The sequence below is a fragment of the Panthera tigris genome, chromosome C1 (assembly GCF_018350195.1).
Source record: "Panthera tigris isolate Pti1 chromosome C1, P.tigris_Pti1_mat1.1, whole genome shotgun sequence".
NCBI classification, from domain to species: Eukaryota; Metazoa; Chordata; class Mammalia; order Carnivora; family Felidae; genus Panthera; species Panthera tigris.
In genome coordinates, this window is record NC_056667.1 from 50103623 (window position 1) to 50120817 (window position 17195).

Genomic DNA, 17195 nt, shown 5'->3' on the forward strand with positions numbered 1-17195 from the left:
ATTGTTCTCATACTTGTAGACTGCAGCTGGCTGTAGTTCAGCTGATGTAGAGTGGGTTCAGCCAGGAGATGTTGCTTCAGGCTAAAGTTTGGCTCAGTTTAAATCCAGGCTAGTTCAAATCAGTTCAAATTAGTTCCTCTTAAGTTTTTCTAGGGCCCAGGCTGAAGGTATAGCATTTACCTGGGGCAAGTTCTCTTCAGAGCACGTCACCAAGGTTCAAGACGAAAGCGAAAACTCACAAGCCCATTTAAGCCTCTGCTTGTTTCATACTGGCTAGCATTACACAGGCCAAATACAATCACCGGGTCAAGCCCCAAATCAATAGAGTGGAAAGTATACATTGCCCAGTTAATAGTGATTGAGAGGGATGAATTTGCTGAACAAATTCCAACTACCACAGGGACAAAGGGCTCTGAAGGCTCTTGCTGTAATCCAGATCAAAATTAATAGTGGCTTGACCTGGAGTGATAGCAAAAGAAACACTCAGAAGTGATCAGATTTTGGATATATTCTGAAGTACAATATCCGGATTTCCTGATGTATTCAACTTGGGTTATGAAAGAAGAAAGGAGTAAGAATAAAGCTAAAGATTTTGTCCTAAGTAACTAGAGGGATAAAACAAGCATTAACTGAGTTGAGTAAGGCTGAGGGTAGACTACACCTTGGAAGGATGTTCAGGATTTCATTGTTGGGCATGTGAGTTTGAGATGTTTCTCAGACATCCAAGTTGAGTTGTCCAAAAGACAGTCAGATTTACAAGTCTAGAGTTTGAGAGAGAAGTCTGAGCTGGAGATATAAATTAGGGAGTTACAAGTATATACCAAGTATTTAAAACCAGGATATTGCCATGTAAGAAAAGATAGACCAAAAAAAAAAAAAAAAAAAAAAAGATTCACAGAATGGGCCCTGATATACTCCAATATTAAGAGACCAAGAAGAGAAAAAGCTGGAAAGGAGACTGAGAAAGAGCTAACATTGAGGAAGAAGTTAAACTAGAAGAGTGTGATATTTTGGAAGTCAAGTGAAGACAGTACTGTGTATTAAGGAGAACAGAGTGATAATTGTGCCAAATGTGACTAATGGATCACATAAGTAACGGCTGAGAATTTACCACCAAATTTAGTCAAGAGAAGTTCAGCAAGGACAATTTTGGTGATGTGACCTCAGCAAGGACAATTTTGGTGATGTGGTAGAGGAAAAAGACCAAACAAAGCAGGCTTAAGAAAGCCTGGAACGAAAAAAATTGAAGTACAGGAATATTAGACAACTCTTGGAAGGAGATTTGCTGCAAAAAAGAAATAAACAGAGAAGTAGCTGGAGTTATCACTTTAATATCAAATCTGATTATGTCCATCTCCTGCTTACAATCCTATATTTTTTGCATTTCACTCACAATTAGGACATTTTGGGGAAGATAGGGGATGATAGATGGCCCAAAGATCCTGTTCTTATAAGGATGTCAGATTTTATGCTGAGGGCAGTGGTTGTCCTATCTACATTGGAATGGGGCACCAGACCAGAAGTAGAGAAATAAATTAGTCGGCTTTTAAGAAACTCAAGCCATAACCTACTAGGCAGTAGCACTAGAAGAGTAATGTAAACAAAATTGGGAAATACTAAGAAGGCAGAAGCAACTGTGCTAAATGTGGGAAATGAGGGAAAAGGAGAAGTCAAGAATGACTCCAAAGTTTCAGCTTAAGAAACGGAGTAGAACATGGGCCATACACTAAGACAAAGGAGGAAATGATCTGAAGGAAAAGATGATAGATTCAGTTTGGGACTTTAATACACATAAAGATGGTGAGAGAAGCCAAAGAGGGGAATGAATGACAAAGAGAATAGGACCAAGGATATAATCTTGGGGATATCAAGATTTACAGAAAAAAGAAGAGGAATCAAAGGGAATAGAAGAGTGCTTTATACAAAAGTCAAGGAAAGAAAATATTTTAAGAGAAGGGAATGCCAAATGCTGTAGAAAGATTAAGATATGGATTATAAAGATCTATTTGATATAGCAGCAAATTTCAGCATGGCCAAAACCTTAGACAGAAAAACTGTCTTTACATTAGACAGAAAAACTCATAAAAGGGAAGTATTATAGGAACATACCTTTCAAAAAGCTTGGCTGGAAAGGGGAATGAAATTGGAAACACAATGATCTATATATTAAACCATCCTAAAGAATAATCTGAAAATGGGTGGTGTAGCAGACATTGTCTAATTGTTCACTGAAACACTGCTCTTATGCTCACAGATGTATAGCTAAGCTATATATTCTAGCCCACCTTGAACTTAAGTGCAGTCATAACTGAGTTTTGCCCAGTGTAATGAGGACACAAGTGATGTGTGCCATTTCTAGATCTGGCCCATAAAATTCTCCTATACGGGGTTGCTTTTCCTCTTTCCCCCTTGCTGGCTGAATGGAAAGGACTGTGAGGACTAGAGGAAGCAAAGCCACAAGATGAAAGGAGCAAGGCTCCGGCATGGCTGCATAGAACAACAATCACTCCCCTTACCTCATCCAGACCTCCAAGCCAACACCATTTGGACCATGATGTAAATGGGAAATAACTTTTATTGCGTTAAGCCACTGAAATTCTAAAGACATCTGTTACAGCAGTTAGCCTGCTCCAGCTAAAATAGTTGGCCAGTATAAATAGGCGTGTGGCTTGGTAATCAATCAGACATGGTTGCTAGACTTTAGTTGCTGGAGAATACATTACAGAACGACTGTATCTGCAATATTAAGATAGGAGTTTTAATCAACTATCAATATTATATACAGGAGTAACAGGAGTAGAAGGAAAATATGTAAACTGGAAAAGGAACACTCAATGAGTAAGAATTTGTCAGTGAGCATTCAGTAGCTGACCAGGAGCTGGATCTTTGGTAGGCATGTACTGAATATCCTGATATAGAAAAATGACTTATGAGTTGATCTTAATTTTGTGACTTATCATTAAAATTACCCATCAATTTAACTCCCCTTGTTCTGATTCAATGCTCATTAAGTGAATTCTATTTTGGAACTGTAGATTTTACTATAGGAGGGGAATAAGTTGGCCAGTATACTTGCGAGTATCTGGTTTCCTTGATAATTACATTTCTTCTTATCACTGACATCACTGTTTTGTAAGCATGATTAGTATAGCTCAGTTGCACTGAGCTTGATCTACCCAGAGACACTGAAAAGAAATCAGAATTAATTTGGAAATTGATTAACAGACCATTGTGGTGTTACCATAACAGGTAATATAAACTTCCACGTCCAACCTGAGTGGTTAACTGTTCTCAGTAGATGATTTTCTTAGTTGTTATACTATAATCTATGATATCTTGGACCAACGCTTAATAAATTGTCATTTGGATTTTTTATGGTAGAAATATCAATCTATAAATTCAAAACTTGGCTAAACCATATCTAAGTACTTGTGAAGTAAATCCTTTTAGCAATTTTTACTTTACTAATGAGCAATCTTTAAACCCAAAAAAGTTTAAGTGATTCACTTAGGATTACACGGCAAGATAGAATCTAAAGCCCCTCATTAACTCAGTGAAGTAGGGTCAAAAATAAGACTCTACTATAATTTCTAGGAATTCTAATAGAACTGGTAGAAATAGCCAAACCGTAAGAAAGAAAGAAAAGAAAGAAAAGAAAGAAAGAAAAGGAAAGAAAGAAATAACAGTGGTTATTCCTTGATACAACTGCAAATAGGTGCCATCAAATAAAACAATGTACAGTTCAAAGGTAAAAATATAGTGCCACCAATTAAATAAAAATGGGTGAAACTAAACCATGTTTTTAGTACAAAGCAGAAATAGAAGAATACAATGTTAGCTTTACCAAAGCAAAAATAAAAGGCAAACTTCAAAGTCCTTTAAACAAAGAACACTCTTGGGGCGCCTGGGTGGCTCAGTCAGTTAAGCATCCGACTTTAGCTCAGGTCATGATTTCATGACTCATGCAGTCAAGCCCCACATCAGGCTCTGTGCTGACAGCTCAGAGCCTGAAGCCTGCTTTGGATTCTGTGTCTCTCTCCTTCTCTGCACTCCCCACCCCCCACCAGCCACTTGTGCTGTCTCTCTTTCTCTCTCTCAAAAATAAAAACATTTAAAGAAATTTTTAAAAACAAATAAAGAACACTCTTAACAAAATAAAAGCCATTTGTCTTAATGTCCCAAACTTTTGAATGCTGTTTAACCATTCCTCATCCATACCTATTACCAAGAATGAAACAAAATTTCAAAATGCCCTTGAAATGCAAATGATTGGTAATTAACATTCTTTTACTATTACAGGTACACGATCCCTTATTTGCACTCTAGAAACCCCCCAAATTTTAAAAACAGAATTTTTCATAACTCACTTAGTGGCATAAACTGACCGAAATAACATGGCATGAGGCTATTCACAGTCTTTATTTATTCCACATAGTGAACTACTATGCTTTACTTGGTGGTCAATTGTATTTACATTACAAAATACACTTAAAATAGAGGTTTTCTGACATAGACATAAAAGTTATATTAGTGTTGGATTTTCCCCACAAATTGCTCTTTATCTCTTTACACCATGCAGTCAAGATACAACACAGGCAAGTAATCTGAACATTTAGCTTCAGTAATGAACTTACACATTTCGGCAAGATATAGGCTTGAGAAAACCAACTTCGTTCCCAGTAAAATGTGTTTCATTGCCACTGAAATCCTTACAAGTTATGTTGGGTGCTGGAAAACAAGGAACTAAAAGGCAGGAAAAAAAGCAAGAAACCACTGTGTTTTTCTCTGTAGGAAAGGTATGTAATTATGCTTAAGACTAGCAAAAAAAACACAAGAAAATATAAAATTATAACAAACCACATCCCAATATAATATCTGACATGAGACTTTGGATAGGAATATCTAAATGTATATATACATGTACAAGATAAAGGATAATATGATACAGTGGTCTTAACACAAACATGTAAGAATTGTCACATCGGGTTAGATGCATGACCCATCTACTTTAATCTCTCACCTCTGACAAAGGTGACAAGAATTGCACAGTATTATTGCCCTTTACTTTATCTGTAGGGTAAAGAATACTTCTCAAATTTTTGTTAGTAACTCATTGGGTAATTCATTAAATTTAATATGATCTGATTTTGTATTTCCAGTTTATATCAACTCTTGCAGAAGACAGTTTTCATAAACTAAGATTACTTTCATTTATTCTAAATAGATTATTTATTCTATTTTTAAAAATTAATTTGTTTATTAAGTAATCTCTATGCCCAATGTGGGGCTTGAACTCATAACCCCAGGATCAAGAGTTGCATGCTCTGAGGCTCAGTTGGCTAAGTGTCTGACTTTTTATTTATTTTTTTAATTTTTGAAAGAGAGAGAGACAGAGTGCAAGCAGGGGAGAAACAGAGAGAGAGGAAGACAATAGAATCTGAAGCAGGGTCCAGGATCTGAGCTGTCAACACAGAGCCTGATTCAGGGCTTAAACCCACAAAAAATGAGGTCATGACCTGAGCTGAAGTTGGATGCTTAACTGACTGAGCCCCCAGGCTCTTGACTCTTGTCTGACTCTTGATTTCAGCTCAGGTCATGATCCCAGGGTCATGGGATCGAGCCCCGGGTCAAGCTCTGCACTGAGCATGGAGCTTGCTTGAGATTCTCTGTCTCTCTCTGTCTCTCTGTCTCTCTCTCTCTCTCTGCCCCTCTCCCCTGCTTATGTGGTCTCTCTCTCTCTAAAAAATAAGAGTTGCATGCTCTATGGACTGAGCCAGGTAGGTGCCCCCCTGGGTTATTTTAAATGTATTTGTTTCTCTATTCCCTCCAGGAATTGATGTAATATACCACTTCAGCATTTAACATTTTTGATCTTTACTTATACCCCAGATGACATAATAAGAGGAAGTAATACTTACAGAGCTTACTATGTGCTAGGCAGACACTGTCCTGAAAGCTTTATAGCCTCATTGTGTAAAGAGCAAGAACTTTGGGATGTGAATGACCTATCTGTGCATTGCCTCTTTCAGAACCTTGGGTTCCTGGTAGATAAAAATAGCACCAAGATCATCTATGTCATAGGACTATTGTGGGGACTAAATATGATATAAAGTACCTAGTACAAAGCACAGCATAGTGTAGTTATTTGCTAAATGTTAGTGCCTTTTCCACCTTCACCATTCCTGATTAAAAGGTACTAAGGTTTTTAGGCTAGTTTCAGTAATTGCTTATCTCTATGTTTAGGATCAATAATTACACTTTTTGTTTTTGTTTTTGTTTTTTCAGAAAATGAAAATCGAATCGTGTATAATAGTCTAAAAGACACCCTAGAGTTTTATCATGAGAGGAAAATGGTATTCATTTTCTGTCTACATTATAATTATCTTATGATTTCCAACAAATTATTGTCCTTTTTTAGGCCAGAGTAGTACACTGAGAAAATGACGTTAGAAAAAAATGTATAATGACTTTGCACACTTTTGTTGGGCTATTGAAAGTTCAAACTATGTCACCCATAAACTTAATTTATTTAATGTATTCAAATTTCCAAAACAAGGTCTTACACTAAAAGCCACAGATTCAGTATAACTGAGAACCATTTAAACAAGCAAAAAAAGTAATAACATGAAGGGAAGAGTTGAGAGTGAAGAAATAATATACAGCTGACTCCTGAAAAACACTGATTTGAACTGCACAGGTATACTTACATGTGGATTTTTTTTTTCAATAAATACAGTACTGTAAAATATATTTTCCTTATGATACTCTTTTTTTTATTAAAATGTAGTTTAATGTTTGTTTATTTTTAAGAGAGAGAAAGAACACAAGCAGAGGAGGGGCAGATAGAAAGGGAGACATAGAATCTGAAGCAGGCTCCAGGCTCCAAGGTGTCACCATGGAGCTGATGTGGGGCTTGAACTCATGAACTGCATGATCATGACCTCAGCCAAAGTCGGATACTTAACTGACTGAGCCACCCAGGCACCCCTCCTTATAATATTTTTAATAACAGTCTTTTCTCTAGCTTACTTTATGTAAGAATACAGTATAGAATAATATAATATACAAAGTGTGTGTTAATCTACTGTTATTGATAAATCTTCCAGTCAACAGTAGGCTATTAGTAGTTAAGTTTTGGAGGAATCAAAAGTCACAGATTTTTTATTGCACAGGGGTCAGCTCCCCTAACCCTTGCACCGTTCAAGGGTCAACTTTACTAGGAAACAAGAAAGAGAAGACATTGTAATTGGGCCACAAATTTGGGTCAGAGCTTCTTGGCAGTTAAGACAAAAAGCTTTATAGAGCTCTTGTGATATAATTGAAAGAAAGCATTCCAATTCACCTCTGAGCAACCGTGGGAACTTGGTTTGTTTGGTTCATGATCCAAGAGAAACACAGAGAAAGTCCTCAATAAGAACTTTTACAAAACAGGGGTGCCTGGATGGCTCAGTTGGTTGAGCATCTGACTCTCAATTTCAGCTCAGATCATGATCTCATGGTTCATGAGTTTGAGCCCGCTTTGGGCTGACAGTGCAGAGCCTGCCTCGGATCCTCTGTTTCCCTCTCTCTCTGCCCCTCCTCTGTTTGCTCTCTCTCTCTCTCAAGATAAATAAATAATTTTTTTTTTTAAAAAAAGAACTTTTACAAAACATAGAGGCTTTCCACACAGCCATTTCTTGACTTCAGATATAAGCAAGGACTTCTAATTTACAGAGATGGGGCAAAAGTTAACAGACAATTTATACATAGCTGTTTGGATATATGCCTTGATACTGGGATAAAATGTATTGACTTTAGTGAATAAATTATTATCAATACCCTTAGGTGATATCTCTTGAAAATCTGTCATATTAGGTCATGTCTAGAGCTATATCTCAAAATTGAGATTAGCAGAGGCACCTGGATGGCTCAGTCGGTTAAGTGTCAACCCTTGACTTTGGCTCAGGTCATGATCTCACGATTCATGGGTTCAAGCCCTGTGTCGGGCTCTGTGCTGCCAGCTCAGAGCCTGGAGCCTGCTTCAGATTCTGTGTCTCCCTCTCTCTCTGCCTCTCTCCTGCTCCTGCTCTGTCTCGCTCAAAAATAAATAGGCTTTAAAAAAATTGAGATGAGCAAATGTCTGAAATGCTAATATATATTCTACACTACTGACTGAAAGGAGATCATTATACTCTATTTCAAAGACCAAGAGCAATTTTGCTCCCCAGGGGACATTTGCCAATGTCTGAAGGCACTTTTGGTTGTCACCTCTGGGGAGCTGCTACTGGCACCTAGGGCGTAGAGGCCAAGGATGCTCCTAAACATCCTACAATGCATAAAACATGCTCCTCACAACAAAGAATTACCTAATCTGAAACATCAATAATCCCAAGGTTGAGAAACCCTGCTTTAGACCAATGGGTCTTCAAAAAATTTTGCTCACACACTCCCTTAAGTAGCTTTCTACAACTAGGTATATTCCCTTACACATTTTTAAGTTGATACCTAAAGTTTTTCATCATGGACTTAAATGGTTGGAAAAAATATAATTTCCCGCAGATTATAAACACTGCCATTAAAATTTAAATGTTATAGCACTTTTACAATGGAATCTAAATACCACAGCATTTTTTTTCCTTTTTTTAAAATATAGTTTGTTGTCAAATTGGCTTACTTACAACACCCAGTGACTCATCCCAACAAGTGCCCTCCTCAATGCCCATCACCAATTTTCCCCTCCCCCAGCCACCCTCAGTTTGTTCTCTGTATTTAAGAGTACTTGTAAATACCACAGCAATTGAATAGCCATCCATCCAACAAAGAATAGATATGAAAGAGCTCCTCTTTAAAATTCAGAGATTTTACATCAATTTTAGGAAAAGTAAACATATAATATTTGAGGTTCTGGAATTCAATTCCTTTAAAGATACCTGTTATGGGCTGAATTATGTCCCCCGCAAAAAGATATGTGTAAGTACTAACCCTTAGTACCTCAGAGTGTGACCTTATTTGGAAATAGGGTCTCTGCAGATTTAACCAAATTAAAATAAGGTCATTAGGGTGGGTCCTAATCTAAGAAGACTGCTGTCCTTATAAATAGGGGAAATTACATGCATACATACACACAGGGAGAAGATGATATGAAGACATACAGGGAGAATGCTACATGAAGACAGAAGCAGAGACCAGACCTATGCAGTTACAAGTCAGGGAAAGCCAACGACTGCCAGCCACCACAGCAGGTCAGAAGAGGGAAGGAAACTTGCCACCCAGAGTTTGAGAAGCCGCCCTGCTGACACCTTGATTTCAGATTTCTAGCCTCCAGAACCGAGACAGTAAATGTCTGTTGTTTTAGGCCATCTAGTCTGTAACACTCTGTTATAACAGCCCTAGGAAACTATTTCAACAATTATAACCTGTTTACCTCTTGGATCGCTCTGTCTACTTCCAGGAGTACATGTACAAGAGTTTCGGCATCAGACATATAAATCAAAGAGATGTCTGGTTTAAAAAGTTACTTTTTTGCTTTGAAGAGGACTGTTCTACCTTCACAAAGAAGTGATCTGCAAGGAATCGATAAACACAAGTTTTTCCTCAAAATGTGCCTTTAAATTTTTTTAAATCCTCAAAGTAGTAAGTTCTGGATTGGCTGTGCCATAAACAGAATTCTACTGATAAATTTTGGATAATTTTCCTCTAAATGTATTACCTTGCCCTTACTTGCTCAGTTTGAAGCTGTCACTTTCTTGTCTTACATACAGCCTTGTGAGATTTTCCTGCAGACTATCTAAAGTCAGGTCTTAAAGAGATAGTTGCAATGCAAAACACTGTAATTATGATTCCAGTCGGGGTTATTGTCCAATACACCTTCCCTAATGCACTGTTTTTAGCAATGACAGTTTCCTGTACATTTTAAAAGATCAAACATTTATAGGTGAGTTGTAAAAATGTCTCATAAAAATATTAAATAGTAAGAAATCATACTTTTCCATTTTCAGTTAGATACTATTTTTTGAACTCCTGTATTCTGACAATTTTAGTTTTCAATGATATTTTATCATTTCTACTATAAGAAAGGATTTGTATTTGACATGAGACATATAAGAAAAAATGCCCAATGCTCCAGGTTCAGAACCTTAGGAAAGCTAACAACAGTGGAAAGAGGAAATCACACTGCTACAGTGCTTCTAGAAATTTGAGAGAAGTATGTGAATTATTTCAAGGGATGAAAATTATGTACTTTAGTGAGAAAGGATAAGCTGTTGCTCCAAATATATAGAGAGTACATGAGAAAATAATAAATAAGAGAAACATCAATACTGACTTAATCAGAAGTCTTTAAATTGACAGAGAAATCTGGGTTTAACTACAAATTCTGTCACTTAACTAGGTTGCTCCTTTGAGCAAGTTACAAAACCTCACTAAATCTTGTGAAATGTGGATAATACTCTTATAATGCTCAAGCATATGGTGTGTAAAGCATGGTACTTGGTTAGAGGAATTGTTCAACAAGTATCAGGTTCCCCACTCTAGTAAATTAGAGAACTTCAATATTGAGAAAACTAAGAGAATGAATCTGACACGAGAAAGGAATATAACACTGTAAGTGGCTATATCACTAATGGAATTTTTTGTGTAATGAAATTAATAAATCAAAAGAAGCCTACCACCCTAGAGTTTGTTTTCACATACTTTATGATAATTTCTTTAGACCCTTATTTTTTTTAAGTAATCTCTACACCCAACATGGGGCTCAAACTCATGACTCCAAGATCCAGAGTTGCATGCTCTACTGACTGAGCCAGCTAGGTGCCTTACTGACCCTTATTTTAAAAAATCCTATAAGTAGGCATAACTTTTTTTTCTTTCACAAACATGAAAACTGAGATTCTAAAAATTTAAATAGTTGAGGCACCTGAGTGGCTTAGTCAGTTGAGTCTCCAACTCTTCATTTTGGCTCAGGTCATGATCCCAGGGTCATGGGATCCAGCCCTGTGTCAGGCTCCATCCTGAGCATGGAGCCTGCTTAAGATTCTTTCTCTCTCCCTCTGCCCCTCTCCCCCACTCACACTCCTCTCTCTCTCAAAAATAAACAAATAAAGTGGCTGTACCATCAAAAAAAAAAAAAAAGAAGTTAAATGAGTTGACAAAAGTCTTGTAAGTAGGTAAGAATCTTTAAGTCCTAGGCTAACACTCATTACTTTTTTTTTTCCCCCAGTTTTAAAATTTATTATCTATTTTCATTAAGGTATTATTGGCATACAACATTATATTAGTTCCAGTTGTATAACATAAGGATTTGATATTTGTATATATTGTAAAATTATCACTACAATAAGTTAGTTAACATCCATCACTGTACATAGTTACAGAATTTTTTCTTGTGTTGAGAACTTTTAAGATCTACTCTCTTAGAACAAACTGGGTTTATGAGAGGGGAAGTGAGTGGGGTGATGGGGGAAATAGGTGAAGGGGATTAAGAGTATACTTATGATGAGCACTGAGTAATGTGTAGAATTGCTGATTCACCAGCAATTTTTGTATACCTGAAACTGATACAACACTGTATATTAGCTATACTGGAATTATAATAAAAATAATTTTAAAAATACCTACTGTCTTAACAACTATCAAATATACAGTACAGTGCTATTAACTATAGTCACTGTGTTATGCATTACATCCCATGACTTTTTTTTTTAAGAAATATTTTAAAAAATTATTTTTATTTTAGGGGCGCCTGGGTGGCTCAGTTGGTTAAGCGTCCGACTTTGGCTCAGGTCATGATCTCACGGTTTGTGAGTTTGAGCCCTGCATCAGGCTCTGTGCTGACAGCTCAGAGCCTGGAGCCTGCTTCGGATTCTGTGTCTCCTCCTCTCTCTGCCCCTCCCCAACTTGTGCTCTGTCTCCCTATGTCTCTCAAAAACTAAAGAAAATTTTTTTTAATTTTTATTTTATACATATATATATATACATATATATATATATATGTATATATATATAAAACTTATTGTCAAATTGGTTTCCATACAGCATCCAGTGCTCATCCCAACAGGTGCCCTCCTCAATGCCCATCACCCACTTTCCCCTTTCCCCCACCCCCCGTCAACCCTCAGTTTGTTCTCAGTATTTAAGAGTCTCTTATGGTTTGCCTCCTTCTCTCTCTGTAACATTTTCCCCCCCTCCCCTCCCCCCTGGTCTTTTGTTAAGTTTCTCATGATCCACATATGTGAAAACATATGGTATCTGCTTTTTCTGCCTGACTTATTTCATTTAGCATAACACTCTCCAGTTCCATCCAAGTTGCTACAAATGGCCAGATTCCATTCTTTCTCATTGCCAAGTAGTATTCCATTGTATATATAAACCACATCTTCTTTATCCATTCATCACTTGATAGACTTTTAGGCCCTTTCCATGATGGCTATTGTTGAAAGTGCTGCTATAAACATTGGGGTACAAGTGCCCCTATGCATCAGCACTCTTGTATCCCTTGGGTAAATTCCTAGCAGTGCTATTAATGGGTCATACAGTAGATCTATTTTTAATTTGGGGGGAACCTCCACACTGTTTTCCAGAGTGGCTGGATCATTACTTCTTTTTATTTATTATTCTTGGGGCGCCTGGGTGGCTCAGTCGGTTAAGCGTCTGACTTCGGCTCAGGTCATGATCTCACGGTCCGTGAGTTCGAGCCCCGCGTCGGGCTCTGTGCTGACAGCTCAGAGCCTGGAGCTTGTTTCAGATTCTGTGTCTCCCTCTCTCTCTCTCTGACCCTCCCCTGTTCATGCTGTCTCTCTCTGTCTAAAAAATAAATAAACGTTAAAAAAAAATTTTTTTTATTTATTATTCTTATTTTTAATGTTTATTTATTTTTGAGAGACAGACAGACAAGCAGGGAGGGACAGAGAGAGAGGGAGACACAGAATCCAAAGGAGGCTCCAGGCTCTGAGCTGTCAGCACAGAGCCCGATGCAGGCTCAAACCCACGAACCATGAGATCATGACCTGAGCCAAAGTCGGACGCCCAACCAATTGAGCCACCCAGGCGCCCCTGCATCATTACTTCTTAATCAATACTCTTTCCAGGGGCACCTGGGTGGCTCAGTCAGTTAAGCATCCAACTTTGGCTCAGGTCATGAACTCGCGGTTCGTGAGTTTGAGCCCCACGTTGGGCTCTGTGCTGACAGCTCAGAGCCTGGAGCCTCCTTTGGATTCTGTGTCTCCCTCTCTCTGTTCCTCCCCTGCTCACACTCTGTCTCTTCTCTCTCAAAAATAAAGATTAAAAAAAAATTTAGTTTTAAATACTCTTTCCATTACACCATAATTCCTGGCTTACATTGATTTCAGAAACAAGCAAAAATAAATCAAGATGATGAGACTAAGGAAACCAGTTAACAATAAATGTTAACTGGTAGACAAAATTAAGCAACATGCTACAAACCTGAAAGCTACTTGATTCATAGCTTTTCTGTAACAAGTTTCATTCTGGCCAATGTCTACGATTTAGATGGCATCAATATAAACCAGTAGGTACACAGTATTTATCAATTGTTAAAAGTAGCACTGCTTTTTAAATGGAAAAAAATTATCAGAAATAAACAATGAAGTTTCATAACAGTCAAAAGGACTGACCTAGGGAGTAGGTGGTTTGGGATCCTACTCTGGTTAACATCATGCCTCTGGACTATAATCTTGATCTGTCAGATTTAAGGATCAAAACCTGATCTAAGGATCCTGTACTGAAAAAGAAAATGCTATAAAGGCATTACTTAGGGTCATTTGATAAAATTAGAATACAGATGATAAAGTATATGTATTAATATTAAATTTACTGAAATTTACAACTGGAATATCTCTATTCTTAGGAAAAACGCGCATAGGGGCAAAATACATACAAATGCAGAGAGACAGAGACTGAGCACACATGAACACAAAATGAGAAAGCAAGAAGAATAATGTGTTAACAACTGGTGAGTATGGGCAAAGGACGTATGGGTGTTCTTTGTACTACTCTTCTTGCAAGTTTGCTGTAAGCTTGAAATTATCTCCAAATAAGAAGTCGAACAATACCATACTCTTTGCATAACTAATTTATGGTGAAGTTAGGGTTAATAGTTATCCATTAGGGCAGAATAGGAACTATAAGAGAGCACGAGGGGGCTTTTGGTATGTGGATAATGTTTGTTGATTTGGAAATACAAATGTGGTCAGTTTGAGAATCATTTGAGGTACCCTTATGTGTACTTTCCTATAAATACGTTTCAATAAAAACTTAAGAACATAAAGAAGACCTGCCAAAGGATCAGAGCAAAATTTCCTAGAGATGGAGTCAGATGTAGTTCACTGATCAGAAAACTGAAAACACCTGGGGCACCTGAGTGGCTCTGTCAGCTGAGTGTCTGCTTCTTGATTTCGGTTCAGGTCATAATCCCAGGGTTGTGGGATCAAGCCCTATGTTGGCCTCCAAGCTGAGCGTGGAGCCTGCTGAAGATTCTCCCTCTCTCTCTCTCTCCCCCTCCCACTCTGCCCCTCTCCCTGGCTCATGCAAGCACACTCTCGCTCTAAAATAAAAAAATTCATGGTGCCTGGTGGTTCAGTTGGTTAAATATCCAACTTCGGCACAGGTTATGATCTCCTACTTCTGTGAGTTAGGACCCCACATCAGGCTCTCTGCTGTCAGTGTGGAGCCTGCTTCAGACCCTCTGTCTCCCTCCCTCTGCCCTCCTCCTGCTTGTGCACTCTCTCTCTATCTCTCAAACATTTAAAATGTTTTTAAATAAAAAAATTAAAAAAAATTGAAAACAGTTGCTTATGTAGGTCTGTATAATCTAGACAGAACACTCTTTGAAGGCAGAAATTTTGTCTTCTTTCATACATCATTGATATCACCTGGTGGAAGCCTGCCATGTAAAAATTTCTCAATAAATACAGTAAATAATTTCTCAAATAATAAATATCCTATAATTTCCATTAAGGTTAATTGTTTTGATCCATTTATTTTAATCAGTTATTATTTATTACAAATAATTTCTCAATAAATAAATATGCTTGTTAGTTGGCATTGTCTGAGAACATTTTTAAAATTTTTAAACGTTTATTTATTTTTGAGAGAGAGAGAGAGGGAGAGAGAGAAAAGTGTGAATGGAGGAGGGGCAGAGAGAAAGTGGAAGACACAGAATCCAAAGCAGGGTACAGGCTCCGAGCTGTCAGCACAGAGCCCGATGCCAGGCTGGAACTCATGAACTGCGAGATCATGACCTGAGCTGAAGTTGGACGCTTAATGGACTGAGCTACCCAGGCAGCAACCCCCACCCCACCCCCGTTTTTTTGTGTTGTTGTTGTTTTTTTATTGTAAGAGTTTATTTGAACAAAAATCAATTCAAATTGGGCGGTACCAACCCAGAAGTGGTTACAGTGCTTTGCCCCACCCGTAGGAGGTAGTTAAAAGATTTCTACAGAGAATTAGTGGAAGCAAAGCAAGGAAATTATTTGATTGGCTATACCTTAAGAATTTATCTTATTTGGAAAGGTCTAACTGACTTTTTGTGATTGGTTGGCCTCAGTTCCTTTTTTTTTTTTTTTTTTAAACTTAAGTATATAGCTGACACACAATGTTATAGGAGTTTCAGGTGTATAACATAGCTATTAGACAAGTCTGTACATTATGCTATGCTCGTAAGTGTCGCCACCATCTGTTCCATACAATGCTATTATAATACCATGATTTCCCTTTGTTGTATTTGTCATCCCTGTGACTTAATTCATTCCATAAATGGAAGCCTGTGTCTCTAACTGGGAACCATTTTAAGATCACATTAGTTTACTGTCACAGTTGAATTATTTTGCCTTTGGTCTCAATCCCTCTATCTTGAAACTCCCCTCTTTGTAAAACATTGTTCTTATTCATACCTACTCAAAAAGTACTGGTGAAGAAAATTAAACTGAGTTTGAGGATTCTGTAATAGTCCTTCACATACACAGTGAAAAAAGAGGAAAAAGAGTCTTGGCTGGAGGAGGAGAGAAATCACATCACTCACATGTTCCACAACTCCAATATTGTTCTCCTGCTCATCAGTTCCATGGTAGGACCCAAAAACATGTTTCCAGGGTCATTTTGATGTCCTCTCTGATCAGGACTTAGAAGTATTTCACCAGGACTACTTTACTAGCTTTTGTGCGTTTTAAAACGGCAATTAAAAGAAACTTCCTGTAGGGGCACCTGGGTGGCTCAGTGGGTTAAGCTTCCAACTTTGGCTCAGGTCATGAACTCGCAGTTTGTGACTTCGAGCCCCACATCAGGCTCTGTGCTGAAAGCTTGCTGTTTTGGATTCTGTGTCTCCCTCTCTCTCTCTCTGCCCCTCCTCTGCTCATGCTCTGTCTCTGTCTCTCAAAAATAAATAAATGTTAAAAAAAAAAAAAAAAAGAAACTTCCTGTAGACAGCCAGCCTCAGGAGTGTTGGGCTGGTATGGTACCATCTATCCCAGCTCTCAGCTAGATAACCTGAGAGTTATCTAGCTCTCAGATAGAGAGATAACAAATTGTACCTCCATATGCAGAAGCCCCGTGACTCGTATTTGTCTAAAAAACTTTACTTTCTTTTTAAAATTATAATGATTTAAAATCATTTATTAATCTACTTTTGTTCTCACATTCAGTAAGGCACTTGGTTTATTCTCTCCACATGAATAATCGTATCATTCCCTTATACAGAAAGTCTTCCTTTTACTTTCCCGTAACTCTCCACTTACATCAGCCACGACAGTACCATAATACCTCCAAGTCTTTTTACTTTCTAGTAGTCTGATCATTTTTGCACGTTTATAAACTTACTTATCAATATTTGCACAAGTGGATTCAAACTTATTTTATGCAAGATAAACCTAAATGGAGGTCAAAGCTCTTTGGGGCAGAAACTATTCCTTTTAGTTGCATAATTTCCTTCAAAATCCTCATACCTGCAAAGAATCATACAGGCTAGGGGCACCTGGGTGGCTCAGGTGGTTAAGCATCCGACTGATTTCAGCTCAGGTCATGATCTCACAGTTCCTGAGATCGCGCCCCATGCTGATAGTGCAAAGCCTGCCTGCTTCTTAATTTAGTTAGATACCTGAGTCACAATAGTATTCACAGATTTCTAACATCTTTCATATAAATGGTTAAGTATCTTGAAAAATGAGTCTTCTTTATACACATTTACTCTATTGTCTGTGTTCCAA

General features: G+C 37.8%; 1 protein-coding gene across 4 annotated transcripts in view; it reads right to left on the reverse strand.

Moving 5' to 3' along the window:
- The window catches only part of TM2D1 (TM2 domain containing 1), a 50589-nt gene that overhangs the window by 29409 nt on the left and 3985 nt on the right, over window positions 1-17195 (reverse strand). For all 4 annotated transcript variants that reach the window (XM_015540939.2, XM_007089870.3, XM_042997421.1 and 1 more), the window contains exon 3: window positions 4635-4743. In XM_015540939.2, coding sequence (XP_015396425.2) covers window positions 4635-4743 — 109 coding nt within the window. The remainder of the gene's footprint in view (window positions 1-4634; window positions 4744-17195) is intronic.